The sequence below is a fragment of the Podarcis bocagei genome, assembly GCF_964188305.1.
Source record: "Podarcis bocagei genome assembly, chromosome: 7".
Classification (NCBI taxonomy): Eukaryota; Metazoa; Chordata; class Lepidosauria; order Squamata; family Lacertidae; genus Podarcis; species Podarcis bocagei.
The window spans coordinates 66,609,288-66,637,074 of NC_138132.1; the positions used below are offsets into that span (position 1 = coordinate 66,609,288).

At 48.8% G+C, this 27,787-nt stretch overlaps 2 protein-coding genes and 1 long non-coding RNA gene across 6 annotated transcripts in view; 1 reads left to right on the forward strand and 2 right to left on the reverse strand.

Moving 5' to 3' along the window:
• GPR153 (G protein-coupled receptor 153) overlaps positions 1-10,830 on the reverse strand; it is a 44,783-nt gene extending 33,953 nt beyond the window's left edge. The window contains exon 1 of the mRNA XM_081201771.1: positions 10,610-10,830. The gene's annotated coding sequence lies outside the window, so the exon portion shown is untranslated. The remainder of the gene's footprint in view (positions 1-10,609) is intronic.
• An 11-nt stretch (positions 10,831-10,841) lies between these two features.
• LOC308591173 lies at positions 10,842-27,784 on the forward strand. 2 transcript variants are annotated; one of them, XR_014010022.1, is made up of 4 exons: positions 10,842-11,110; positions 12,573-12,931; positions 16,834-17,123; positions 24,341-27,784. It is a non-coding gene; the product is annotated as an uncharacterized lncRNA (long non-coding RNA). The 2 variants fall into 2 exon arrangements; XR_014010023.1 differs by lacking the exon at positions 24,341-27,784 and having other exon boundaries at positions 10,848-11,110; positions 16,834-17,252.
• Positions 17,360-27,787, reverse strand: part of ACOT7 (acyl-CoA thioesterase 7) — a 69,006-nt gene continuing 58,578 nt past the window's right edge. For all 3 annotated transcript variants that reach the window (XM_081201647.1, XM_081201648.1, XM_081201649.1), the window contains one exon: positions 17,360-18,331. In XM_081201647.1, the coding sequence (XP_081057773.1) occupies positions 18,227-18,331 (105 nt within the window). In that variant the 3' untranslated portion in view covers positions 17,360-18,226. The remainder of the gene's footprint in view (positions 18,332-27,787) is intronic.

Sequence of the window (27,787 nt, forward strand, 5' to 3'; positions counted from 1 at the left end):
CTAATAAAAGCAGGCAGGCAACCTCAGGCATCTCTCGGGCACCTTGACCTCGCCACTGTGTTCTGTGTTCAAAACACGTCTGCACACCTAGTGTAATTGAAATGGAATCGAAGGCACCAGGTGGGGGCAAAGCGTCATCGAGCCCCCAAATAGCTTGCCCGGGTGATTAAGTGCACGGCATTCAAGCGAGCACCCGGGGAATTATTATGCCTCTTTGGTGAATAATGGATCTTTCGCGCTCTCCAGAAATATAATTCATACCCTGGCTGGCACTGTGCGGGGCGGCCTTTTGTGACTGGGGAATTGGCAATTACAAAAAATAATAATTAGAGCAAGAGGGGCCAGGCGAAAGGTTTGCAGAGCGTTTTGGCTGGGGCAGGAAAGGGGAGGTGGGCTCTTTCGGTTCAGAGGAGCGATTCCCGTTAATGTGCCTCTCCAGGGACCGGGGGGGGGGACGGTTCGGCCCCTGCTGCTGGCAAAGTGCCAACATTTGAACACTCCCAGGAGGCTCCGTGTTCACAAGGTAATAAGTTGTGGCACTGCTGCAGCTCTGCACTGCTAGGGAAAGCATACACAGCAGAGGCAGCTCCCCTGCACAAAGTGAGGCTGTTAGCCCATAAGAAGAGCCTGCAGGATCAGGCCCCTAGTCCATCTAGTCCAGCATCCTGGCCAACCAGATGCCCCAAAGAGAAACCAGGTAGCAGGATCTGAGCGCAAGAGGACTCTCCCCTCCTGCGGTTTCTGGCAACTGGTATTTGAAAGCATTACTGCTTCCAACTGTGGAGACAGAGCCGAGCCACAATGGCTAGGAGCCATGAATTTGGCTAATCCTGTGGGAGAGAGTTCCACAGATTAACTATGCACTGTGTGAAGAAGTCATTTCTTCCATCTGTCCAGAATCTTCCAACATCTAGCTTCATTGGATGCCCACAAATTATTGTGTTATCAGAGTGGGAGGAAAATGTTTCTTTATCTACTTTCTCCAAGCCATGCAGAATTATCGGAACACCTATCATGTTTCCACTTACTCACCTTTCCTCTAAACTAAAAAGACCCAAACACTGCAATCTTTTTTCATGAATGGGAGTTGCTCCAGCCTGTTGGTCATTTTGATGGCCCTTTTCTGAACCTTTTTCCAATTCTACAATTTCCTTTTTGAGATGAGGCAACCAAGATTAAAAAGTGCAATACTGCCCTCTCAAGCTAACACCAGTTCCCCAGGGTCTTTCCCAGGTCTGCTGTGATCCTATTATTCATTGGGGATTCCATCACCCCAGCAAGGCAATGGCTCAGGTGAGAGGGAACAAGACCAGGCTGGTGCTAATCTGGACTGGGGCAGGTTCAGGACCATGGACAGCACTGCAGATATCAGCCCACAGATTTTCACCATGTTTTCAGGACCACAGCCAGCAACCATACAGGAGACAAGTTGCCTCAGCACCAGCCTGGAGCACCAGCTAAGCTTTTACAGACCAGCCTGGAGAGTTCTTCAGGACATTCCATCCTCTCCAAGAGCTGCATCTGGCATCTAAAGGGTTACCATCTGGAGTAGCTGGCACCTTCTAGAGCAGCCTTCTCCAATCTTGTGCTTCCCAGAAATTTTGGACTACCACTCCCATCATCCCTGGCCATTGGGCTATGCTGGCTGTGGCTGATGGGAGTTATAGTTCACAGACATCTGAAGGGCCGCAGGCTTGTGAAAGGCTGTTCTACAGGGGGACGGTCAGCACAGAAGCAACCTGGCTGTAAACCCTTAAACAGCTCAGGACCGCAATACCTTAAGGACCACCTCTCCTCCTAGGACAGACATAGGCAAACTCGGCCCTCTAGATGTTTGGGGACTACAATTCCCATCATCCCTAGCTAACAGGACCAGTGGTCAGGGGTGATGGGAATTGTAGTCTCAAAACATCTGGAGGGCCGAGTTTGCCTATGCCTGCCCTAAGGAACCAACCCAGACCCTGCAATCATCATGAGAACCTTGTTCATGTGCCTCCTCCATGAGAGGCCTGGACTGTGGCAACATGAGAGCGGGCCTTTTCTGCAGTGGCTCCCCACTTGTGGAATGTTCTCCCATAGGGAGACTTGCCTGTCACCTTCGTTTCATATCATTAAGGAACAAGTGAAAACATTTCTCTTCTCCCAAGCCTTTGACTAATTAAACAATCGATGGCCTTTTAAACTGTGTGAGGCTATTGTTTTTATTTGTTACTATGTTATGTGTTTTCATGTTTTTATACTGTAAACCGCCCTGTGGTGCTCAGATGAAGGATGGTATAGAAATTTAATAATAAATAAATAATAGGGAATACTCTCCCAGCCCCTCACTGGAGAGAGTCTTGAGGTCCACTTCTGAGGGTAGCAGTAATTCTGTGGATTTCAGTAGATGGAGTGTAGGGTCCAAAATGGAGGGACCTGCTTAGGAAGAGCTGAGAAGGAGGCCTGAAATTTCTTGGCCCAGCACCACAGCAGCTTCTTGGCAGCCTTTCAACCCGCAGAAGCTGTCCTTGATTCCCCACCGCAAGTAACCTAAGCACCTGCGATCAAAATAATGCATCCTCTTGCCCAGTTCTGCTGTGTCTCTGCTTCCCTTTTCTTCCTCTTTTGCTGACTGTGTGTTGAATTCTAGACTGTAAAGTCCTTGGGGGCAGGGAGCTGTAGAAAGCACCACACCCACTGGCATTCATTCATTCACATGCCAGAACATTTATTTCCCTCCTACCTGATCTAAAAAGAAATCCACAAGGGGGCTAGCCATATAGAAACTCAAATTCAAAATATAAAAAGTAAGCGAATGGACTGTATTTTGAAGTGGTTATGGAGAGCAGATGACTCCCTTGTTAGCACAGCACCATTGTTTCTGGGCACAATTCAACAGTGCTGGTTATAAAGCCCTTTTTGACTTAGGTCAAGGCTACCTGTAGGACCATATTCTCCCATACAAACCCACCTGGGCTCTGAGATCTAGGTGGCTTCAAAAGAGATTTAGACCTATTGTTGGAGGATAAGGCTCTACTAGCCATGATGGCTCGGTTCTGCCTCCAGAAGGCTCCTCCTTACGTTCTTCTTCCCTGTGGAAACAGAGTCTTGGGCAGAATTTTGCTCTGGCAACTATTTCAAATGCCGTCACTCTTTAGAGTCACAGAGCCTTTTGGCAGACTTCTCTCTGATTATTGCCCACCTCAAGAGACCTCTGAAATACCAAACTTGGAGCCAGATGAGTGCAGTGCCAAAAGAGCAACCAGCAGCACAGACACACACACACACATTTCTGCATTGGATTGGTTGTGCCAGTTGCACATCCGCTCAAATCAAGAGAGCCATTGCTACCCTCACAAACAACTCTTTAGCAGAAATCAAATAAAGCATTTACTCCTCGTCAATAAGTGATCCATTCTGGGTCCGTCCTGGCTTAACAAGCCCTGGGAATTGCAGGCAGGCAGCTTTCGAGAGCCAAGGCTGGTGACTGCTTTGGACAGGGACATCTTTTAGAATCATACAATCATAGAGTTTAGAGGGGACCCTAGCCCACCCCCTGCAATGCATGGGGGAGGGGGGATGGATGGGCACTGGTGATGGCTCCCCTCGCCCCCCACCAAGCCAAAGGGCAGGAAATGGGCTCCTGCAAAAGGGACCCAGGGCACAGATTGGTGGCACACAGTTATATATATATATACTGTATATATGTTTAGAGATGCAAACAGAGGCTGACTTTCAGAGGGGTGGGGGAGTGAAGCAGTGCTGTCAGGGGCCGACTCTGAATTATAGGGTGCCAACATGCATTTCTGGGGGGTGGGCTAAGGGCCCAATCCACACACATAATCTATTGGCAAGAATAGTCAATTATGTACATATTATTTAAACTTTTTTTAAAAAAGGTCTCCGGAGCACATAGAGGCAGTGGTTTCTAAGGCACCCAGCTGCTCTGCAAGCAAAGCAAAATAATACTAATGCTACTACTACTAATAATAATAAATAATAAGGGGAGGTAAAGGATATATAAACCTGAAGGATATGCTGCCCTTTAGAGCAAACATTCAGCTCCTGCCTCATCTGTGGTCCTATGGGAAGAAGGGGGGGTAGTAGTGTAGATATTATGTTTGATCTACCTACAGATCTGAAAAGAAATGAGCCCTGAAAGTCAACTCTGCACATGCTCAGGGATACTGTGCACCATGTATGGATGTATAGTGAAACTTGCTGCTCCGCCTCAGGCAGCAAAATATTTTAGCCTGGCCATGATCTCACTGCCCAAGTTATGTTAGGAAGAACTTTCTGACTGTCGGACAGTGGGACAGAAGGTGGTGGCCTCTCCTTCCTTGGAGGCTTGTAAACAGAGGTTGGGTGGCCATTTGCCAGGGATTCTTCAGCTGTGGTTCCTGCATTGCAGGGGGCTGGACTAGATGGTCCTTTGGTGTCCCTGCCAACCCTACAATTCTATAATCCGACTGGGGAAAAACCCAGGTGGAGAGAGCTTCAAATTCCCTCTACAGTGGTACCTCGGGTACCACTTCAGGTTACAGACGCTTCAGGTTACAGACTCCTCTAACCAGAAATAGTACCTCGGTTTAACAACTTTGCTTCAGGATGAGAACAGAAATCGCATGGCCACGGCAGGAGGCCCCATTAGCTAAAGTGGTACCTCAGGTTAAGAACAGTTTCAGGTTAAGAATGGACCTCCAGAACGAATTAAGTTCTTAACCCGAGGTAGAAGAAGAAGAAGAGAAGAAGAGTTTGGATTTGATATCCCGCCTTTCACTCCCCTTCAGGAGTCTCAAAGCGGCTAACATTCTCCTTTCCCTTCCTCCCCCACAACAAACACACTATGAGGTGAGTGAGGCTGAGAGACTTCAGAGAAGTGTGACTAGCCCAAGGTCACCCAGCAGCTGCATGTGGAGGAGCGGAGACACAAACCCGGTTCCCCAGATTACGAGTCTACCGCTCTTAGCCACTACACCACACTGGCTCTCACCACACTGCTAATACAGGTACCACTGTATTAGCAGCCGCAAGTAAAGCAGACAAATCAGTCACAAAACGAAGGGCGAGTTTTTGAGAGCCACAGAGCATTTTCTCAGCTCCGCGGTTAAAGAAGAAGGGTTAGGGCAGCATTGGAGGAAAAATGACAAACGAACCCCACCAAATCCAGCAGAGCTCTTCCAAGTTGTAAAAGGCCTTTTTTTTTTACATCTGGGCCCTCAGGGAAGATTGTTGCAGGGGGGCGGGGGGGCGGCGTGGTGGTAGGGAGAGATGGCACAGTGGCCTGCTGCAACCAATTTGCAAGACACAGCGCTGATAAATCACTCCCTCTTGGATGCTCGCAGGGCAGCCAGAGGCAGGGCTGGCTGAGTGGGCAGCGAGGGTGATAAATGCCTCCTTAAGAGAGGGAGGAACACCAGTGAAGCTTGAAAGAAACAGCAGTGGGATCTCCACACACACACACAAAAAAAGCCCTCACTAGCACTGCTTGATCTTAACTAATTAATTTTCTGCAAGATCCCAGTACTGCATTTTTGGACAAGATGCTTCAGTGGCAAAACCTGCGCCAAAACAGGTTATCTAGATTAGTTTCTACCTGGCTTGGGGTCTTTTTTTTCCAGAATAAGACTGTAATAAATAAATAAATAAATAATATAGGTGCGCAAATCAGTGCTCAAAACTGGACAGGGGGAGTGCTTTTGGGGAAGGGCCAAAGCTCATTAGTAGAGCATCTGTCTTGAATACAGAAGGTCCTGGGTTCAGTCCTCAATGGCATCTCAAGGCAGGGCTGGGAAAAACTCTGGAGGATGGGTAGGCAAACTAAGGCCCGGGGGCTGGATTCGGCCCAATCGCCTTCTAAATCCGGCCTGCAGGCGATCCGGGAATCAGAGTAGAATGTGTGTTTTTATTTAGAATGCATTGCTGGGTTATTTGTGGGGCATAGGAATTCATTCATATTTTTCCCCAAAATATAGTTCGGCCCCCCCACAAGGTCTGAGGGACAGTGGACCAGCCCCCTGCTGACAAAGTTTGCTGACCCCTGCTCTGGAGAGTCTGAACTGAGCTGGATAGACCAGCAATCCTATTTAATTCAGCACAGTATTCAAAACCATGAGGATGAAGACCTTACTTTATTTTTAGGGGAGAGACTTTAGCTCAGTGGCAGAACATCTGCTTTGCATGCAGAAGGTTCAATCCTTGGCATCTCCAGGTTGGGCAAAGAAATATCCCCTACCTGAAACCCTGGAAAGCCACTGCTGCCAGTCAGGGTAGACAATACTGAGCTCAATGGACCAATGCTCTGACTCAGCATAAGGCAGCTTCCTATGGTCCTACGACCACACAGTGGCTTTAAGATGATCAACAAGCACAGAACCATAGAATTGTAGAGTTGGAAGGGACCCAAGGGCTGTCGAGTGCAACCCCCTGCATGGCACGATTTAACAGTAGCTCTGACCCTTCCTAGGGTTAAACCACAGAGCCTAGGACTTGCTGATCAGAAGGTCGGCGGTTCGAATCCCCGTGAAGGGGTGAGCTCCCGTTGCTCTGTCCCAGCTCCTGCCAACCTAGCAGTTCGAAAGCACAAAAGTGCAAGTAGATAAATAGGTACCGCTCCAGCGGGAAGGTAAACGGCGTTTCCGTGCGCTGCTCTGGTTCGCCAGAAGCGGCTGAGTCGTCTGCCACATGACCTGGAAGCTGTACGCCGGCTCCCTTGGCCAGTAAAAAGAGATGAGCGCTGCAACCCCAGAGTCATCCGCGACTGGAGCCTTTACCTTTACCTGACCCTTCCTGGGAAGGGAAGTCAGATTCCAGGAGATTTGGAGAGGGAGTGAAGGAGGGAGACCTGCTCACCCCTCCTGGTTGATGATGCCAGGTTAGATGCACTGCCCCAGTCTCCCCCAGGCACTCCAAAATGAACCGTTGGCAGGAAGTGAGAAGCAAGGAGGCCACATTCATAGGACTGTGGCGTTAGAAGGGACCCCGAGGTTCATCTAACGCAAGCCCTTCAAAGCAATTCGCGGCAGGAAGTTTATCCACAGTTCTTTTGAAAGGTGCCGGGGCATCCTCTGCTGTGGCAGAATCGCAAACAAAGCCCAAACAGTGAATGCCAAAGCAAACCAGGGTCCCCGGGTGTGTGGGTGGGTGTCAGCAAGTCAACTTCAACCGCCTTCTTTTTGAGGGATTAAATGGCTGTTGGGGTTGGAAGAGAGCAATCGCTGTGGCTATTTTCTCCTTTCCATTCAGAACCAAAGTGCCTGCCGGGGTGAGTGAGGGTGGGTTTGCACATTGCTAGAACCCCGTGGGATGGGACTGCCTGCGGGGTTCTTTATTGGCAGCTGGAAAAGTCGCTGTGCTGTCCCTGAGCACAGCACCTTACTGTCCTCCCAAGGTGCCAGGGGAGAAAATTAAGGGGTGCGTCCCTAGGGGAGGAGCTGAACACACTCATTGGGGACACCCACTTCTTTCAGCCACACATGGCGCCTCTGGAACGAGCGCACCTCCATGCTCACCAGGCAGCCTGGAATCTTCAAAGGGGCTCCTCTCTAAACAGTGCCATCCCGGAAGCCGTTTACTTGGTTACACTAGAGCGTGACCAAGAAAGATGCAGGCTGCTTTTTACGTAGGCTATCAAGACTTAGGAGAGTGTTGTCCTTTTTCCTGAAGCAATTGGATGTGTGCTTTTGGATCCAGGACCGTTGGATCCAGGCCTGTTTAATTTGACATGGCAGTCGTGACTCAGTGGTTATCAGTATGAAACCTGGAAGGGGTGTGCTGCCCCCCTCCCTAAACAACACACCAGGTGCAAATGCACTTCCATCACACAGTGTCGAATTTTAAAGAGATTTCAGCCGTCTGTCTCCCAACAACCATACCCAGAGTGACTGAGGCAGCCCAGTCAGATGGGCAGGGTACCAAATTATTGTTGTTGTTGTTGTTGTTGTTGTTGTTGTTGTTGTGAAATTCCTTCCCCTGAGACATGTGGCTGTCCCCCACACTTTTATTGACCTGGGATTCAACATTTCTTTCACTATGTAGCCTTGTTGTATTGCTTTTTGAAAGGAAAAATGCAGTTTTTAGGTGTTCTACTTATCGATTGCATTTTTAGTATTGTGTACTGGACTTTAGGGTCAGGATGGTATATGAAGGAAATGAAACCAATTAATGCATCATATGGACTACAGAGAACACCTGAAATTCCATGGACTTCAACATCCAGATGAAAGCCTAGCCAGTGAACTGCATGTGCTTTAACCCATGGATCTTTCTGTTTATGAGTAAGAGCATTTCCTTCTCTTCTACTCTTCCATGGAAGTTCTACTCTTCCATGACAGAGGGGTCTGCTGATGGCTATTAGACAAAGCACCAAGGTCAGTTGCAGAGCATCTGCTGTGCATGCAGAACGTCCCTGGTTCAATCACCAGGGAGGACTGGTAGAACCTACACTGCTCTTGCCAATCAGTGTAGACAACACTGAACTAGAAGGGCCATTGGTCTGACTATGGGGCTTCTTCTTCTGTTCCCATCATCCATGGTGGGCATATGGAACCTTCATGTTCAGCGGCAGTCCATCTCTGAGCTCCAGTTGCCCAGAAGCACAAGTGAGGAGAGTGCTGCTGAGCTCAGGTCCTGACTGCAAGGCTTCTGGTTGGACACTGCACAAGAATATGTTGGATAAGACGGGCCGCTGGTCTGAGCCATCATCAAGGTTTGTCTTATGCTCTTAAGAAATCTACTCTGACCAGGTGTAGAGATGGCCACCAACTTGGATGGCTTTAGAAGAGGATCCGAAAAATAAATAGAGGAGGAGGCTATTGGCTGCAATGGCTATGCTTGCCTCTGCTGTCACAGGATGGTACGAGTGGGATCATCAAGTCCAACCCCCTGCAATGCAGGAAGATGCAGCTGTCCTATATGGGAATCAAACCTGCAAACTTGGTGTTAGCAACACCACACTCTAACCAACTGAGTTATTCAGTACATCTCTGAATAGCAGAGGCTGAGTATTGTAAGCAGGGAAAGCACTCATGCCCAGTTTGTGGACTCCCCAGTGGAGCATTTGGTTGGCCACTGTGAGAACAGGATGCTAGACTAGATGGGCTTCTGGCCTGACCAAGCTGGGGGGGGGGGGTTCCTCTTGCATTGCTAAGGTGGCCTCTACCATCTAAAGTCTCTAAGTACTTGAATTACGCAGTTACGCATGAGCATCTGGTGCTGTGTTGTTTTTTTTAAGTTAATCAGAACCTTGCAATCTATTAGACAAGTGGTTCCCAAACTCCCCCCACTCAACAGTCCACTTGAAAATAGCTGAGGGCCTTAATGGTTTTTATGCCTGTTGTAGCAATTGTAATGAGCTGCACTAGATGCAGTATGATTATTAATTGAATCAAGATTAAACGTCTTAATTCTAGCCTCCCATTGACTTTGCTGCTAATCCTCTCCACTCCTCTCAAGTGCGGACTCTTCCCTCTGTCAATACTGGCCCTTCCCACTCATCTTCTGAATGGACCACCAGGTCCTAAGAACAACCGCTGCTTCTTCTCAGATATGGGATCACAGTTTGGAGACCCTCTTAATTAAACTAACTAATTCATCAATCAAATGACACAGCCCTCATTCGCTGGGTGAACACAAAGCATCCTCTTGGAGGAGCAACTACAAGAGTTTATGGCTGCTTCAGTGACTTTTCAGACATTGACAGCAGGTGCCCCCAGCAAATTCCAGAAATTCCTCGCAATGCTATCAGAGGCATCTTTACAAAATGTCTTAACAAAGGATCAGGGCAATTAAGTGACCCTCCCTTCTCCCCAGTTGCCCCCTCCCTGGCTTTACTTTACCCTTCCTTTCCTAAGCCAGTGTCAGCTGAGGAACTGGCTGGTTGGGAGAAAGCTGGAGGGAAATGGGGCAGATGATGCCAATTTTGCAGCCTCCATCAAAGGCGGAAGAGTTACAACAAAATGCAATAGGATGACAGAATCAGGACCAATGCCAGAAATCAGCCCAAATCGACCCGTTTGCAAACAAACAAAAGCCGCCACCATCATCTTACATTGAGTACTGCAGGTGAGAGGAGCATGGACTCTGTGGCAGGCCTGGTTCACAGAGTGGGAGGAGGGATGAAGGGAAGACCCTAAAGACCAGCCCTGAAGCAGCTGGATCGTGCAAAGGCCCATCTAGCCCAGCCTCCCACGGATGAACCTAAAGAGAAAGGCTTCGTCTTGAGAACTAGCAGTAAAGACTAGGAGTCCTTTGCGCGCCTGCTCATCCTCGCCACCCCACCCCTTGTAAAATCTAGACGGAGAAGAAAGAAACTTGCGGTGGTTTGGGAGAGGAGGGGGAGAGGGAGGGGGGAGTCGCATTCCTCGCAGCTTAGATGGCTGGGCTGAAAAGGAGGTCGCTCCCCCCACCGTCTTCGGCTGCAAAGGGGAGAGACCCCACCCTCCGCGGCCCCCAAAGAGCGCGCTGCCTTGCGCGCCCCGGGGAAGGCGAGGGGGAAGGGAGTGTCCCCGCAGGGGGGAAGGGGGTGTCGTCCCTACACCACGAGGCGGGGGGTTTGAAGGAACCCCCCCTCCACCGGAATCCACATCCCTCTAACATCTTGGCGTGCCAGCGTCCACGCGGGGCGGCTTACCTGCGAGAGCTCCGGGCTGCAAGCGGGCGCTTCGCTGCTGCCGCTCCTTCTGCTGCCGCCTGCCGCTCGCGCTCTTCGCCGCCGCCGCCTTCGCCGCCTGCCCGGGCTGGGCGGGGGTGGGGCGTGCAAGCGCATGCTTAGACTCCTCTCGCCGCCCCTCCGCTCCGCGCTCGTCCAGGATCGGGCCCGGGGGAGGCGTTGCTGGGGGTGGAGAGGGGGCCTTCTGGTTTGTGTCTCCACCCCAGGGATGGCTCCTTTCCCCTCCCCTCTCCGTTCTCTCTTTTAGCCTGGGAGGGGGCGCACTTCCGAGCCGGTCTGTTTTCCCGGCCCCCACCCCCGCTCCTACCCCCACCGGTAGTCCTGGCCGAAGATGGCGATGGCGCACCGGGAGGCGCAGGAGGATCACTCTGCAGCCCCCATGAATCATCCCACGGGCGAGGAGGAGGCGCACGTCCCCACTTTGCATTGCTCTGATGAACTCGGGTCTCAGGAGCAGGCGAGGTACGTGAGCGCCTCTGAGCATACGCAGAGTGCATCGCTTTGCACTCCTCGGGCCTCCTTGTTTGCGTGCGAGGTGCGTGGGCGAGCTAGTGTGCCTCTGAGCATATGCAGAGTGCTTTCCCCGGCCACAGCAGTGAGGCTTCATCGAGACCGCTGACCAGCAGAACTGGATGTAAAATAAGGAAAAACCCCTATCCTTTGTGACGCCCCCTTAGCTCGTGTCTTGAGAAGGCAGTGTGGTTGGGAAGAGGGTTTGGGGGGGTGAGATTCCAGGCCCACTGCAGCCCTCACCTCTGGAGGAAGCCTACTCTGAAGACATCTGAGCTGCTAAGAAAAGAATGCCTCTTGGGTGGGTATTGCCCACCCCTCCTGGCTCACTGCCTCCATAAGCGCAAAACTCAATGTTGGCGACATAAACCATGTACAAATCCAAGGCAGTCAAAACAGCTGAAACAGAACCCCCAAACTCACCATTTTCAAAAGCTTCTCCCAAAGAAAGCCATTAAGTATTATTAGACACTGTCTGAAAGGGGATCACTTTGTTCACGTCACACTACAAAGTGTCAAGCCTGAGGCAGGGTACACCTCAATGTGGAGAGAGGGCAAGGAGATGGGGGAAGCCACCAAAAAAGGCTCCATCTCAGATGCGAACAGGAACCTCAGGGAAAATCTCAAAGGCTGGCCAGGCGGTTGGGCTTGCAAAACATTCACTCCCTGACTTCCTAATTGTGCCAAAGAACCCCTCCAAGACTGAACCAACTTCCGGCAGTCCATCAGCCTCTCCCACCAGCATCAAACAAGAGATGGCCAAGTTGACCTTAGAGGAAGTCACTCTTCCCACCTGAACACTTCGCCAAGCCTAGTCAGAAGCTGGAGGCTCTCTGAAGCAGAATTCCCAGAAAGGCACTCTGCAGTGCACATCAGCTGCCAACACATAGGAAAGTGCCTTTTACCAAGTCAGACCCATTGGCCCGTCTAGCTTAGTACTGCCTACACTCACGGGCAGCTGCTCTCCAGGGTTTCAGGCAGGGAGTCTCTCCTGGCCCTACCAGAAAGCCATTAGGTAGATGCTTAGTGCTGAGCTGTGGTTCTTCAAGGAAGCAAAACTGAGAGATGCAGGAGCCCTGCCCCTTTGCAAAGGAGGGGTGTAAGATTTGGCTTTCCACTTGCTTCCCGTGTGTTCGCTTGCAGTTTGCTGACCACATATGGATGCATAGCTAGGAGGAGGTCAGATTCTGGCCAGAATCAAGGCCGGAAAACAGATTTCGGGAATGAGTAGCCATCCTTGGACCTACCTGCTTAATTTGGACAAGGTATTCTGGTCCAGAGAATGTTACGCCTCACCATCTCAAAAGTTACACAAGGGAGGCACCCTCTTTTTTGGCAGGGGAAGGGGGAATGTTTTGCCCTGGCCGCCCTGCTTTTGCCCATAAGCCTGAGACGCATTTCTTTCATGTTACAGAAACTTCCCCCTTTTCCTGAAGGGCAGCCCTGACTCATCCTTCAAAATGCATCTTGATGTTTAATTGGAAGTGAAAAGCCAGCGCTGAGCCTCGCTGAGCTGCTGGAGACATGCGGTCGTGTTGCTAGGCTGGCGTTCGGCCGAGGGAGGCGCAGGGCAGAGGCTGCGCTCTTGAAGAAGCTGGCCGTGAGGCCATCTGCCTGGGACAGGCACTCTCAAGGAAAAAGACAGAAAAAGGGGGAAAGGGGCCCAGCCCAGATGAGCTTCCTGCCCAAACGTTTTTGGCTGACGCAGCAAACGTGTGGCTTCGAAATCCCATGTGGGACCCCTGCTCAAGTCACCTCAACACCATATTCCAGGTACCAAAGACACACTTCTTTTTTCCTTAATAATAATAATAATAATAATAATAATAATAATAACCAAAATAACCAAGGTAACAGAGCAACTCCTGTTACAGATAGGTAGCCGTGTTGGTCTGCCATAGTCAAAATAAAAAAATTCCTTCCTGTAGCACCTTAAAAGACCAACTAAGTTAGTTCTTGGTATAAGCTTTCGTGTGCATGCACACTTCTTCAGATACACTGAAACAGAAGTTGCCAGATCCTTCTATATAGTGAGAAGGTGGGGAGGGGTATTACTCAGAAGGGTGGTGGGAATGGGAGATTGGCAGATAGCTGAAATGAGCCTGTTGACGACTCTTAACGACTGTAATAGGTCTTGCAGGAAAAGGCAAGGGGTGAGAAGGTGAAAAATGGCTTAGTCATGTATAATGAGATAAGAATCCAATGTCTCTGTTCAGACCAGGTCTATCCATTGTTTTAAGTTTGGTAATGAGCAACTCCTGTATGAGGAAAGGTTGCAGAATTTGGTGGTACTTCATTTTTGGGACAAAAAGAGAGTAAGAGGCAACATGATGGAAGTTTATAGGATGCGTGGCATGGAAAAAGTAGATAAAGAGAAGCCTTTCTTCTTTCCCTAACTCTAGAACTCATGAGCATCCAATGAAGATGAGGGTTGGGAGATTCAGGACAGATAAAAGGAAGCCCTTCACATACTTTAAGGGTTGGACAATGGAACTCACTCCCACAGGATGCAGGGATGGCCACAAAACTGGACAGCTTTAAAACAGGATTAGACCAATTCACGGCAGGGAGAGAGCTACTGATGGCTGCTAGCCATGATGGCCATGCACTCCACTGTTGGAGGCTGTAATGCTTCTGAATACCAGCTGCTAGAAACCACAGGAGAGGAGAGTGCTTCTGTGCTTGGATCCTGCTTGTGGGGTTCCCATAGGCATCTGGTTGGCTCTGTGAGAACAGGATGATGGACTAGATGGGCCATGGGCCTGATCCAGCAAGACTCATGTTATTGAAGTGGAGGCATGCAGCATTATCCATCCCCAAACTTTAAACATAAAAAAGATTATACATGTCATTATACATGACTAAGCCATTTCTCACCTTCTCACCCCTTGCCTTTTCCTGTAAGACCTATTACAGTCGTTAAGAGTCGTCAACAGGCTCATCTCAGCTATCTGCCAATCTCCCATTCCCACCACCCTTCTGAGTAATACCCCTCCCCACCTTCTCACTATATAGAAGGATCTGGCAACTTCTGTTTCAGTGTATCTGAAGAAGTGTGCATGCACACAAAAGCTCATACCAAGAACTAACTTAGTTGGTCTTTAAGATGCTACTGGAAGGAATTTTTTCATAAAAAAGAAGAAGGCTGTGAGCAACATTGGAACGCCGTTTACCAAGGAAAGGTGGCATCCCAAGAAATGATTAATTATCACATTTATTTCCCACCTTTTCCTCCAAGCAGCTGAAGATGGCTTACATAGCTCTCCCCTCATTTAATCCCTACAACAGCCCTATGAGGTGGGTTAGGCTGAGAGGCAGTGACTGGCTCAAGGCTATCCAACGATCTTCATGGCCCAGGGGGGATTTGAGCCCTGGTCTCTCCCAGGTCCTAGTCTGACATTCTCACCATTATATACTACACTGGCTCTCATGATGACGATGATGAATTACCTTAGAAAAGCTGGTCCCAGGGGTGGCTAATCTCAAACTTACATTTGTTGCTGAACTACAGCCCCATCATCCCTGGTCACCTGCTCTAAGAGAGACTGTGGATTCCTGTAGATCAGGAAGGAGCTGGCCTCACTTTTGTGAGATTCACCTGCTCACCCCTCCTTTTAGAAATTATTTCACAAAATTTATACAACTGCTTGATGGTAAACAAAGAAACCTCAATGCAGTTTGCAAAGAGAATAAAACAACACAATTATCAGTAAGAAAAACCACCCCATTAAAATGACTCTTTAAATAATTCAAAGCATAAAATAAACAATAAACTAAAACCAGATTGGAACAGACATCCAGATTCTACAGGGAGAAGAGGTAATTGGGAGGAGGACCTCCTCATCACTGCAAAGCAACACTTGCCAATGACTTTGTTTGTGTCTCTGTCCGTCTGTTTGTCACACACACTTTCCTCTGACCTTGAAGGACTCATCCACCCCCCGGGGATGTTGCCTGCTGTGTCTCTGCAAGAGGTACTGTTCTGCCTTTGCTTCCACTTTCAAAACCCACATCTTAGCCATTGGGCATTCACACAGAGGCTTGATCTGGCCATACAACGCTGAGGAACAGAGGTTGCATTTTAAGGAAGAAGTCCAAAGCTTAGCTTCTTTTGGGATGGACGTATGTAGGGCCGGGTGCTGCCCTTAGGAAAGAATCCTGTAACAGTTAAACACCACATGACAGAGACACAGCAGAGGCTCAACACTGAGGGGTGAGGGTTCCTTTCTCCCACCTGTTATCTGCCTGGGTTTTGTCATGACTCATGCGACTGGGAATTGGGGGTGGGGGGGGGGGAGAGAAGGGAAAAGGGAGCGCTAAACAGCTATTTCACTTAGAAATGTCACTCCTCTCCATGACTAAAGCCACACCGCTGCCCACTCGAGTTGGGGCTATTTATACTCTGCTTAATTGCAAGCTCCCTGATGACAATTCCAGCTCTGAGCAGTGGGGCTGGGACCGTCTTCTCCCACGCTGATTTGTGGGTGGGGGAGAGAGAGAGAGAACTCCTCAAAAAATGGTAAACGGCTTACATTATAGATACGAACAAATATGCTGCTAGGACCTAGGAACCAGAGCAGGCTTGCCTGCGCAGCCTAGGGAAATAATAGGCCTTCTGAACATGTGCAGAGCACCTGTCCATCAGCACAGAGGAAACATAAGCAACACAGAGCCAGAGGGGGAGGAGGATTGTCTAGGAACTTCAGAACCTGGCTGCTGGTTTTGAGGCAGTGCAAACACTCAAGGGCCAAGGTGTGTGGTGTTTGTTTTCAAATTCAAAGTGGAAGCAAGGACAGAATGGCACCTCTTGCAGACACTCAGCAAACAGCCTCCCCTGAGGATGGAGCCCTTCCCAATTACAGTCTTGGCTGGTGTTTATTTCCTAGGCATCCACCAACTCAAACAGATTTCAGTTGTGTTATAGGAATTCTAAGGTCTTATATAGAGAGAGAATAAATGTTCATAAATGTACAAGGCAAACACACGTGCATAAGTATAGTGTCTGAAACAGTACAGGAGAGCAATCCTGAAGCCATTTTGACTCTCCCAAATGGACCTCAAATATTTCTCTGCAAGGAGGAAGGAAATGGGAAAAGCTTTCCAGTTGTCTTTGGACTGTAGGGGCTTACACCTCCCTTTGCAAATACAGCCTGGCAAGTATCTGTTAAGCTGAGCAAACTATCAATATATGTAAGAGATTCAGGAACTATAGGCAATTTCAAAAGACGATATAAGAGCTTGCACACCATTGTTCGGGGTTCCTCTCCTCCCTTCCTGCGTGGGGGGAGTGGGGGACCCTGTTGCAACAGTTTAATGAAGATCTTGCTTAGCAGCTGCTTTGCTTCTCAATATTCTCTGGTTGGCCTCTGCTATTTTCTCCTACCAATAGAGAACCTACATAAGGACTCTATACAGGCTCTTGGATACCTCATAAGGGATAAAGGAGCAGTTTTCTCTTATAACAGTTGGTAAAACTCACATTTCCTGTAACTCCAAGGAAACAGCAGCCTGTTTAACCACAGAAAGAAGCACAGCAACCAGAGTTTTCCTTTTTCTCTCCAGGTACTTTATTCCTAGCTTGGTCAAGGGACACTTCCACTGACTGTACTGCTCTTATAAGATGTGAAACTTCTATGACGGCCTGTAACTTCCTTTCCTTTTCTCCCACTTCCAAGCTTCCCTGGAACCAGTTGCCACTGGCCAAGTGGGCTCATTCCACACTCAAAATGGTGGCAGGTCTTCCCTTTCCGTGCTTACTTACATGGTATCTGTTTGTTTGATTGATTGATTGAATATTTATATACTGCTATGGGAAAAGACTCCTGCCTGCAGGAGCTGCTGGCAGTCAGTGCAGACAACACTGAGCAAGATGGACTGATGGTCTGATTCAGCATAAGGCAGATTCCTGTGTTTCTATGGAGTCCAAGCCTGCTAGATGTCCCATCAGCTGTGCAAACGTCTACAGGTAACTCGCAATTTGCACACATTTAACTTGTACGCGCCTGGTAAATTTAAGAAGAAAATTAAAAGGGGGTGGGCGCCCAGGAAAAAAAAAACTTTGGCAAGCCCATTCACCATTGTGCCGCGTGTGTTTTGACTATACAGAATTTTGGTTTTGAATGCTATCCCCGGAATGTAAGTTGAGAGTCACCTGCATACTCTACCTGCCCAAAGCAATTTAACAGAAACCCATCACTGAAGTAAAGGCATAGAGTCTTTATTCACAATAGCCATTAAATAAATTAGGCATACATATACATATGTATAGTCAAGAGGAATGGAACAGAAGAGAGACTGCCAGATAACAATACAGAGAACAGCGTTGTTTTTTAGGCTTGTGACTGTCATGAAGCAGCTTTTGGTGTTTGCTGAGAGGAAGGGAAGGGTGTGAAACAAGAGCATAACAAAGACACAAGGCCCTGGAAAAAAAATCTGTGCTAATGGCCTCATCATTCTTCTGAGAGAATGCTAGTGCCTTTTTTGGTGGTGGGGAGAGCAGTCCCCATAAGTGCAACAACGTAGTCCTTGTGTTGCCCCAGCCAGGTGTTCAGTTCGTCTGCATGTAACAAGGGTAGCCTGCCCAACAATCCTGGTGTCCTCCAGATGTTTTGGACTACAAGCCCCATCAGTCTTGGAAACCCAAGACATCTGGAGGGCATTAGGCATGGGGAGGCTGGCCAGGATTTTTCAAGGCAAACCCCACCCCATCCCCGCAAAAAACCCCCAACCTTGTTAAAATACAATAGCCCTCCTAGGTGGAGCAGCCTTCAAAATAATGAAGCTCCATAACTCCCTAAGCAGGATTACCACCCCCAATCCCTTGTCCCGAAGCCCCCCACCCCACCTTTCCAAGGGCATCCCTGGCCGCCTAGCATGGCTCCTAATGTGCCAATTGGACTAGTTACGACAAGTACAGATATAACAGAATGGTGGCTTTCTCTGGGGTGCCATGAGGGCTCTATGTGCTACCGGTCAGGTTCTGCTATTGAAATGCCCAAAGTGAAGATTTCTGAGTGGATGTGCTGATGGTGGCACTCTCCTCCCGGAAGGGGCTCCGGCTGAGATCGGTCATTGCTGAGTGAGCGGCTGGGTCTGTGCCTGGCGCTTGGCTTTGGTCTGGAGGTAGCGGCCTTTCCCCTCCTCGAAACGCCTCTTCTCATCTTCTGTTTCTACCTGCCGAGCAAAGACAGAACAGGTGTGGGCATGGTCGAGGCTGGATTAAGCTGGCCCTGGAACCCAAAGCACATGAGGGACAGGCAGGGTTTTCCCAGCCACTTATTTCACTGTGTTTAAAATCTTCGACAAAAGCGGTTCTCGTTGTATTCTTACAACCACTCATCCTTACGTTGGCTGGCTAGGTTAAGGGGAGGATCTTCCCTAGAGATATCAGCACAGACAGGAAACATCTGTCAGTCCTCATCCACAGCTGCAGGAAACCAAAGGGTACCCTGGGATCCACATTTCAAAATGTTAAGGGCACATTTCCAGGTGGGTGTTTTGCAAGGGATGCCCTCCAGATCCTTGGAGCTCTCCCATTCCCTTCAGCTCCCTTGTGCCTCTTTGGTTCTCCTTGTAGTTTTAGCAGCAAAGAAAGATGCTAGAAGGAAGAGATGGTGGCTCAGCGGTAAAGCATCTGCTTTGCACAGGAAGTCCCAGATTCAATCCCCAGCAGCACCAGGTAGGGCTGGAAGAGATCTCTACCTGAAACCCTAAAGAGCCATTACTGCCGGTCAGTCTAGACTATACTGAGCTAGGTAGACAGACCAGTATAAGGCAGCACCTGATGTTCCTAGGGCTCTGATCATTTCATCTCCCACCCCTTGTTTCTGGGTCCCAACAGAGCTGCTCACTTGGGGTTGCTCCCTGGGGTCTCCAGGCTCTGCTCCTTTCCATCTCAAACCCCTGTTCACCATGGCTGGGGGTGGGTCACTCACACCACAGTGAGGGATGCAAACGAGTGTCATTTCTGTTTTGCTACCACCAGGGGATGCAGGTAGTGCTGTGGGTTAAATCACAGAGGCTAGGACTTGCCGATCAGAAGCGACGGGGTGAGCTCCCGTTGCTCAGTCCCTGCTCCTGCCAACCTAGCAGTTCAAAAGCATGTCAAAGCGGGAAGGTAAACGCGAGTCAGCCACGACTGGACCTAATGGTCAGGGGTTCCTTTACCTTTACCTTACCACCAGTGGCAAGCTGTTGCCCCTGCCTTGCCCCAACCCTCTGCTGGGGTGGCGGCAGCATTGTTTTTGCTGCTACTTGGATGTATTGTATTTTATTTTGTTTCACTGTTTATTAGGATGAAATGTTTGCTTGCCATATTGATATTAGCATGACTTTTCATTTAAATTGTATTCTGTTTTGCAACTGTTCATGCATTATCTTGAAATGTTGTTACATTTTATTCTGCATGTTGTTGTGAACTGCTTTGAGCACGGTCCCACCATGGAAAAGCGTCATACATATAAATTTATGATGATGATGATAATGATGCAGCTTGAATTCCACAAAAACACCTTTTTGTTTGTTTGTTTGCTGTGGCCAAATTTACATACAATTAATTTGTGATATTGCTACGTGATTCCACATTGATTGTGTCACTTTGGGGAGGGGGAAGTGGCAAAAAAGTGACAACAGTGAGTACACAATCACATTTGCCTGCCTGAACTCTGTTCCTGTTTGAATCCACATAATTTCCGGTACTGTTTCCCATTCTGATGAGATTCCACAACATCCATACCTCCCACAAACCCCACTTCATTTCACATACCTAAACATCACACACTAGTCACTGAATCACACTGCCTCACGGACCAGCAACACGTCCACCACTGTAGATGCAAGGCAGAAGGAAAATGCTCATCTGCAATCATATTTGCTGTGGTTCCTGCATTGCAGGGAGTTGGACTAGAATATCCCTTGGGCCCCTTCCAACTCCACAAGTCTATGATCTGCTCTGTGCCAGCTGGTCATTAAACAAAGAACTGAATTTGTCCCCGAGTGTGATCCTCCTGCTTCTCTCCCTGTTCATTTTCCCTTGTGTTTTTTGAAAATTGTAAGCCTGAGTGGGCAGGGTCTGACTTGTTTTAATTGACTGTATGTAAGCCAATCCGGGAGCCTTTTTGGCTGAAGAGTGGGGGTCCAAGTGCTCCAAATCAATAAAACAAGAATCTGCTTGATTTGCGCACTCTCCCCCAATAGAATATTTGAGCCTGCACAGAATCTGTGGCGACTGAAGGGGTGGGGGCAAAGAGGGACAAAGGATCGAGCTCTGGCCTTGGCTTCGGCAAGCCCTTGGTTTTCTGATCCCCCGTTGTACATCAGAGACAAGGACATTCCTGGCACACCTGCCAAATGATGTGACAATCCCATATGCAGGGACGTGTTTTACACGCAGAGGACTTGTGGCTGAACCCAGGTACTTAATCACTTGTAAAAAGGCACATGCCAGGTGGCTGGCAGGCTCCTTGGTGGTTTAGTCAGAGGCAGCCGGGGGACGTTTCTGGATCACAGTGGTTATTATGCACCAGCCTGGCAGGACGATTCCCCCAGGAAGAGTGGTGGCGCTAATGAATCGCTCCCTTCCAACCAAGTCCTCTGTGTTTATCTGCTGCCAAGTGGTGTAACATTATCTTCCAGCTGGAAGGGAAGATCTTTGGCCCTGCATTGCTGGGTAAGTCCCTTGCTCCCCCCACCCCACTCCCCAAACATACATATTTCACTCAGGAGCTTCCTGGTTGGCCACCACAGCAAAGCCAGAGCTGGAAGAGATGGGCTTTTATTTTATTTATTGCATTTATATCCCACCTCTTCCTCCATGGAGCTCAAGGTGGTGCCACGTGGTTCTCCCCCTGCTCATTTAATCCCCACAATAACCCTGTGAGGTAGGCTGAGAGGTGGTAACTGGCCCAAGGCCACCCAGCAAGGTTCATGGCCGAGCAGCAGATTTGAACCCTGGTCTCTCCTGGGTCCTAGCCCAACACTCTAACCACTACACCACGCTGGCTCTCGCAGTATCCAACTGCAGGGCATTCCCAAGCCTCATTCCCACACCTGCCCACCTTTCACCTCGATTGCTCTTCCTCCTCTGCCTCTTTCACCCTGAGAGGCCTCTCGTCCTGGTGGTGAGGAACATTGTGACTCTCAGAGGATTTCCCCATTATGGAAACCATGCAAACCTGCAGGAATCACTCACTTTGGGGAACTTGACCACACTGTTTTAGAATGCTAACACTTAACAGTTAATTCAGCCAGCACTACAGAATCTCCAGCTGAACTCTGTGCTGCCTTGCCCAACCCAGCTGATGCCCCCCTCTGGTGTTTTGGACCGCAACTGCCATCCACCCCAGCCAGCATGGCTCGTGCTGATGGGATCTGTAGTCCAAAAACAACTGTGGGGTGGCAGCACCAAGCTCAGGAAGGCTGAACTTGGAGTCAAGCCACACATTAATGGAAAGTGTGTGTCACTTTCTAGTTTTGTCATGGAAGCCTGTGATACAGAGCAGAGCCCTGGTGGTGCTGGTGGTGCTTAACCCCTTTCCCCGAAGAGCAATTCCCCACTTGATGTAAGAACATGAGAAGAACCTGCTGGGACATCCCAGTGGCCCATCCAGCCCAGCCTCCTGTTCAAGCTCCTCCACAGATGACAATCTCCTGTTACTACTGTACAGTGGTACCTCGGGTTAAGTACTTAATTCATTCCGGAGGTCCATTCTTAACCTGAAACTGTTCTTAACCTGAAGCAATACTTTAGCTAATAGGGCCTCCTGCTGCTGCCGCGCCGCCGGAGCACAATTTCTGTTCTCATCCTGAAGCAAAGTTCTTAACCCGAGATACTATTTCTGGGTTAGCGGAGTCTGTAACCTGAAGCATATGTAACCTGAGGTACCACTGTATTTCAAGAACTTCCTGTTGTTGGTCTTAATGCTTTTAACAACATGCCCCCCCATTCCCCTTTTAGCATCCCTTGCTGTCTGCTTGCACTTCTTTTGCCAAAGTTCTCTTCCATTTGGACAAGGCTTCTGCTTTTTGAAGGAAGCCTCCTTGCCTCTAATAGATCCTTTGACTCTGCCCATTAACCACACTGGCATCCTCTTGTGCTTGTGGTACCTTTCCTGATCTGCATTACACACTCCTTTCTACCAATCTCCTCGTTCTGAGGACTTCTTTGAAATCGAACGTGACAGTGCTGGATTGTCTTGGTAATTGGCCATTTACATGGATATTTAATTTAATAGTACTATGGTCACTGTGCTCACAATTGGCTCAACAAACGACACTGCTATAGGCACCTGCAAGGTGTGGGGGGGGGCTGTGACAAGAGCTTGGAGGGGTAGGAAAAGGTCCACCAGCCCCCTCCTGGAATTTGCAGCTTCTTGGGACTGCTTTCCATCAACAAAGGTTGGAATAAGTTCCATGCAACTGTGTCTAATATGAACCTTGGCCTGCATTAACTCTTCCCAGCATCATAAGGTAAGCCCAGTTTCAGAATATTACAGGTGGGTGGGTGGTCACCCAGCAAGTGATATCTGAACCTGGGATTTCCTGGTAACCCAGCCTCATATGGCACAGTTCAGCAGCAGCACTCCTCCCTCTGCCCCCTGCTGAAATGAGCCAGTTAAAATGCAGAACGGCCACACAGCTTGAAGAATGCCTGCCAAGCCTCCCCCGCCACCTGCAGGAGACCAAACTAAAAAAGTCATCACAGCCCCTTGCATTGCAACTGCCTGGAGGCCGTTCCTCTCCCCACCCCCAGAAGACCCGGAGTTGACCCAGAGAGAGCATATTTTAAGATGGAAAATGGCAGAAACTACCCCCCATAAGCGACTGCAGCTAAATTTCCGACACACCCAACTATCCCCTGCAGAAGTAAACTCAAGCCAGCATTCCTCCAACACAATTGGTGGTTAATCAGAGCCAGGCCTCAAAGCTCAGCCCTGGAATTCGGAAGAGGATCCTTCCCTTTATTTACCACCACTGCCTCCTGCTTAGATTATACCTATTGAAGCCAAACAACCCTGGGGGACAGGAGTGGGGCTGACCCAAAGTCAGCTAGCAAACCTGGGCCTGTCCTCTCCCTATTTCAAGCTGTCATTGAATCCTTCAAGATTGCCTCTTGGGATTAGGGGTTGGAAGCATGGCTCTGCAGCTGAGCTGGTTGGTGGGTCCATGAGGTCCCAGGTCCAACTTTGCCTCCCCCCTCCCAAGTTTAGAGATGTGTTTGTTCAGCTTAGATTTCAAACCAAGCCTGTGGAACCGCTGACCAGCAAATTCTTAACAGGCCAACCAACTTTGTGAGTGTGGATCAGGCCAGACCTCCATTCTGGCAGCTCCAACATCTGGAGGGTGCAACTTTGCCTACCCCTGGGCAAGAGAATGGAATGGGCTGGGTGGCTGGGCTGATGTTGGATCAAGGGAGGGAGCCTGCACTGTATCAGTCTTGAGGCGGAATGTGGGTGGAGACAGCAGACAGGCACTCATATTAATACTGAAACTGATGATGTGCTAAATTTCATAACCTCACAGTTTGCCTAATAATTTCCTAGCAAGATAGGCCAATATTATTCACGAGACGGGGTGACAGCTGCTAATTTAGACATCAAAACAGTCTTAAATATTAAAGGGAATCAGACAATTCTAGAGAGGGAGATCGATAAATGACTGTTGGGTTCAGAGACCACAGAATATCCGATGCTGCAGAGGGTCGGCGAGACAGCTGTTGACTTCATATCCTGCTTCCTGGTCTTTCCAGAGTTGCTAATAGCTGGGAGCAGAAATCCACACCAGAGGGGCTTTTGCATGGCGTTCTAGGGAGCTCGTGGGCAAGGCAAGAGTTGAACTAGGGGGCTCAGTCTCTCAGCCAAAGGTAGCTTTGGAACCCTGCCCCAAGGGACAAGGAATTGGCTACACGGGCCATGAAGTCATCCTTTGGACACCTACATTCTCGGACTCAACATTTAATTTTCCTCTCAGGACTTGCTGCCCTCAAACAGGCCTACCAGCAGTATGTGGGCACAGCAGATCAATGGAAGATCTGGATTCTCATTAACTAGGTGTCAGTGCAGCTGAACCTCTGGTTAGAAGTGGTGGTGATGGGAAATAGTCTTAGGAAACTCCCCGTGCTCAGGAGTTTGGGCTAGATGACCTTTGGGGTCCCTTCCAGCTCTAAAATTCTATGATTCTCTACAGCCTGAGGCAGTTCTGCTTCGCAGAAGCACTGAGCAGCAAGCAGGAGGAGCCCAGTTTGGTTTGGCAATGCGAAGCAGCCCTCGATGTGCCCCCTGGATGCCACAGCAGCGGGGAGCCTGGGATGAGAGACCTTCGCCTGGAAACTGCACAGCGGACCAGCCTCAAAGACAAACACATCAGTTCAAGGAACTCGGAACACTGCAATCCAAGAAGATTAGCATCTCCGCATTGCTCAGCGTGGGGTGGGGAGCCCGCTTGCCAGAAATTTAATTCTGGCTCGAGGGAATACAGCGGCTTAGAGCAGAGGCAGAATAGAACCCTGGAAAACATTAACATACAGTGAAGCCACCTTCCTCCGAGTCAGGCGCCATTGCATCCATCCAGCCCCAGCTTTGTCCACTCTGACTGGCAGCAGCTCTCCAAGGCCCCAGAGAGAGAGAGAGAGTGTCCTTCCCAGCTGTTCTGTTGCAGGTGTCAGGGATATAATTTGAAGCCTTAGCCATGTCAGTCAGGCCCCCTTCTCTCCTGAACTTCCGGGACTTACTGAAGACTTTATTCCAGCAGGCATTTTAACTGAGGTCTGCTTTTATAGTTTTAACCTGATTTTTAACCTTTTCTGTATTATAATTCTTGCACGCCGCCCAGAGATGTTTGTACTTAAGCAGTACATAAAGTGTTTAAATAATGGCTTTAGGGAAACACAACACAATGCTAGCCAGGGAGTTGTGAGTTTCAGTTTGCCTGATGCTGGAAACTGGAGAGAGAAGAGAGGGGCCTGCTCTGTGCTGGATGGACCTAAAGATGTGACTTGGGGTTCCCCTAGAACCCTAATGAGGAAGAAGCAAGATGTGTTGGGGTGTTAACGCTCCCATTGGGGTTCCTATGGAGAATAAATGCTTTCCCAGCTGGCTGATAACATCCTTTCAGCTGCCTTGCTATGCAATTGTTGTGGCCGTTTTAAGATGTTGTTTTGCTGTTATTCCTCTTGTTGATGTAAGCTGTGGCTTGGAACATGGTGTGTAAGAGTGGCAAATAAATATATAAATTTTAGGCTACATCAACAATCTACTCTGCCCTGATCATACCCCACCTAGAGCCCTGTGTCCACTTCTGAGCACCACAGTCGCAGAGGGATATTGATAAGCTGGAAGATGTGTAGAGAGGCCAACCAAGATGATCAGGGGTCTAGAAAGCAAGCCTGATGAGGAACAGTTGAGGGAGCTAGGTATGTTTAGCCTGGACAAGAGGAGACTGAGAGGTGATATGATAGCCATCTTCAAATATTTAAAGGGCTGCCACATGGAAGATGGAGCAGGCCTGTTTTCTGCTGCTCTAGAGGGCAGGACCCAAATCAATGGATCCAAATTACAAGAGAGTCCGACTAAACATTAGGAAGAACTCTCTGATGGTAAGAGCTGTTTGACAGTGGCATGGACTCCTTTGGAAGGTGGTGGTCTCTCCTTCATTGGAGGATTTTAAACAGATGTTGGGTGGCCATCTGTCAGGGATACTTTAGCTGTGATTCCTGCATGGCTGGGGGTTGGGCTAGATGACCCTTGTGGTTCCTTCCAGCGCTGTGATTCTATGATTCTATGAAATACACAAGAAATAAATCAAAGCCTTGGCCTGGCCAACAGCCTTACAAGAATGGAAAGTTACATGAAGTGGAGCTGAGCTGACTTTAAATTCCATGAAGGCAGTAACAAGCTCCAGAAATAAAGAAGTGCAGCACATTTGGGGGGGGGATGTCCCCCCCCCATTTAATAGCACCAAGAAATTTAAGTGGGGTGTATCTGTGTGTTTCATTTAATGTTAAGAACAAATTATATAAACACTACTCCGATAGCAAAACCAAGCCGAGTCGACTAAATGCTTTGAAACACCGGGGGGCCGGGGGAGAGTTGAGTGCCGTTGGAAATCAACAAGGCATAACATATTAATCGAGGAACAACTCTCTCACTCAGCTGTTTCTGAGCGGCTGAGTGAAGACAGCTAAAAATAGGCAATAAAAGGGAATAGTCGGTAGGAAAAGTAAGCCAGGAAGACTTTTTTGGGGAGGAGGAAGAGGTGACGTTCAAACATCGATAGAAGCTGGAGGCCGTATGGCTCCAAATTCTGCATCAATACTACCTTAATGCTTATAATTAAAAAACATTTCAAGAGACAGTAATGGGACAAACACTGTAGAAAAGATTAGGTGTTTTATTATCATGGGTTTTAAGGGGACTCTTTGGAGACACTAAGGGTGGACAGAGCAAAATATACAGGGTTTCCAGCCCTGTATGTTCAGCATGGAGGCATGTGTATGAGTGGGACAAATGATGGTGGTCCAGCGGAGAAGTGGGTAGGGTGTTTAACCCTTTCTCAGCCGATTCTCACCCACAAATGCTCCACCAGACCACTTTTTTAAGAATGCCCCCCTCCCTGTCTAAGCCAGGCTCTGACTGGAAAGAGATGTAAACTCAGTGGAGGGAAAAACAATCAAGAGGTGGAGATGTGGCAACTGTTGGGAAGAATTGATGGGCCCAGGAGAGATTATGCACGCTTCCTTCCCTAGAAATGCCCCTTCTGCCCTCATATTTGTGTTAGGTTGGCAAAAGTAGGTCTGGGAAGCTACACTTGCTTAGGTAGCAACATGCAGTTATGGTAAAGGACTGGAGAAATAATTTTAGAGATGTGAAAATCGTTTGAGGGGGGAATCTCTCTCTCTCTCTCTCTCTCTCTCTCTCTCTCTCTCACACACACACACACACACACACACACACACACACACACAAAAACACCTTTATTGTTCAGCTGCTTTCTCTAGCCAAATAGGTTTGGCAGGTTGCTGTAAAAACAAAACAAAACCCCCCACAAAAACCTGTCAAGCCCATTTGGTCAAGGGCAAAACCAAGATAACACCCCTCCCCCCCATACACACACCATGAGCAGTCGATCTCTCTTTCAAACCACTTTCAGCTCTCTGAAAAAACAAAACAAAATGTGTCTTCAGCCTAATTTAAGCAGCTTCTTCTCTCTCTTTTTTCCATGCTGAATTAAGAGAACAAGATTTTGCTGGACGGAACACAAAAAAGCCCCAGGGACATTGCATAAAGAGCTCAACTGCGTAAGACACATCATCTCTGACAAACGAGAAACTTGAATCCATGTGACCTCCACCCTGGAAGCAGAGAGGGAAAACACAACCCTGGAGGGCGTTCACAATGCTGCGTGTTTTGTTTAAACAATACATTGAAATGCAGCTGGAAACGGCTAAGCAGGAGGGTTCTGTGTTTGCTTTCAAATGCTTCTCACCAACAGCGGGAGTGCAGAGTCTCCCAGGATGCTTAACATCTCTGAAGTCATCTAGGAACATGTGCCAGAATGGGGGGCGGGGAGAGAGAAGAGAAGGACTCGTAGCCAAGTTCTGCAGGACCAAAAGATGGGAGGGGGGACTCGTAAGGC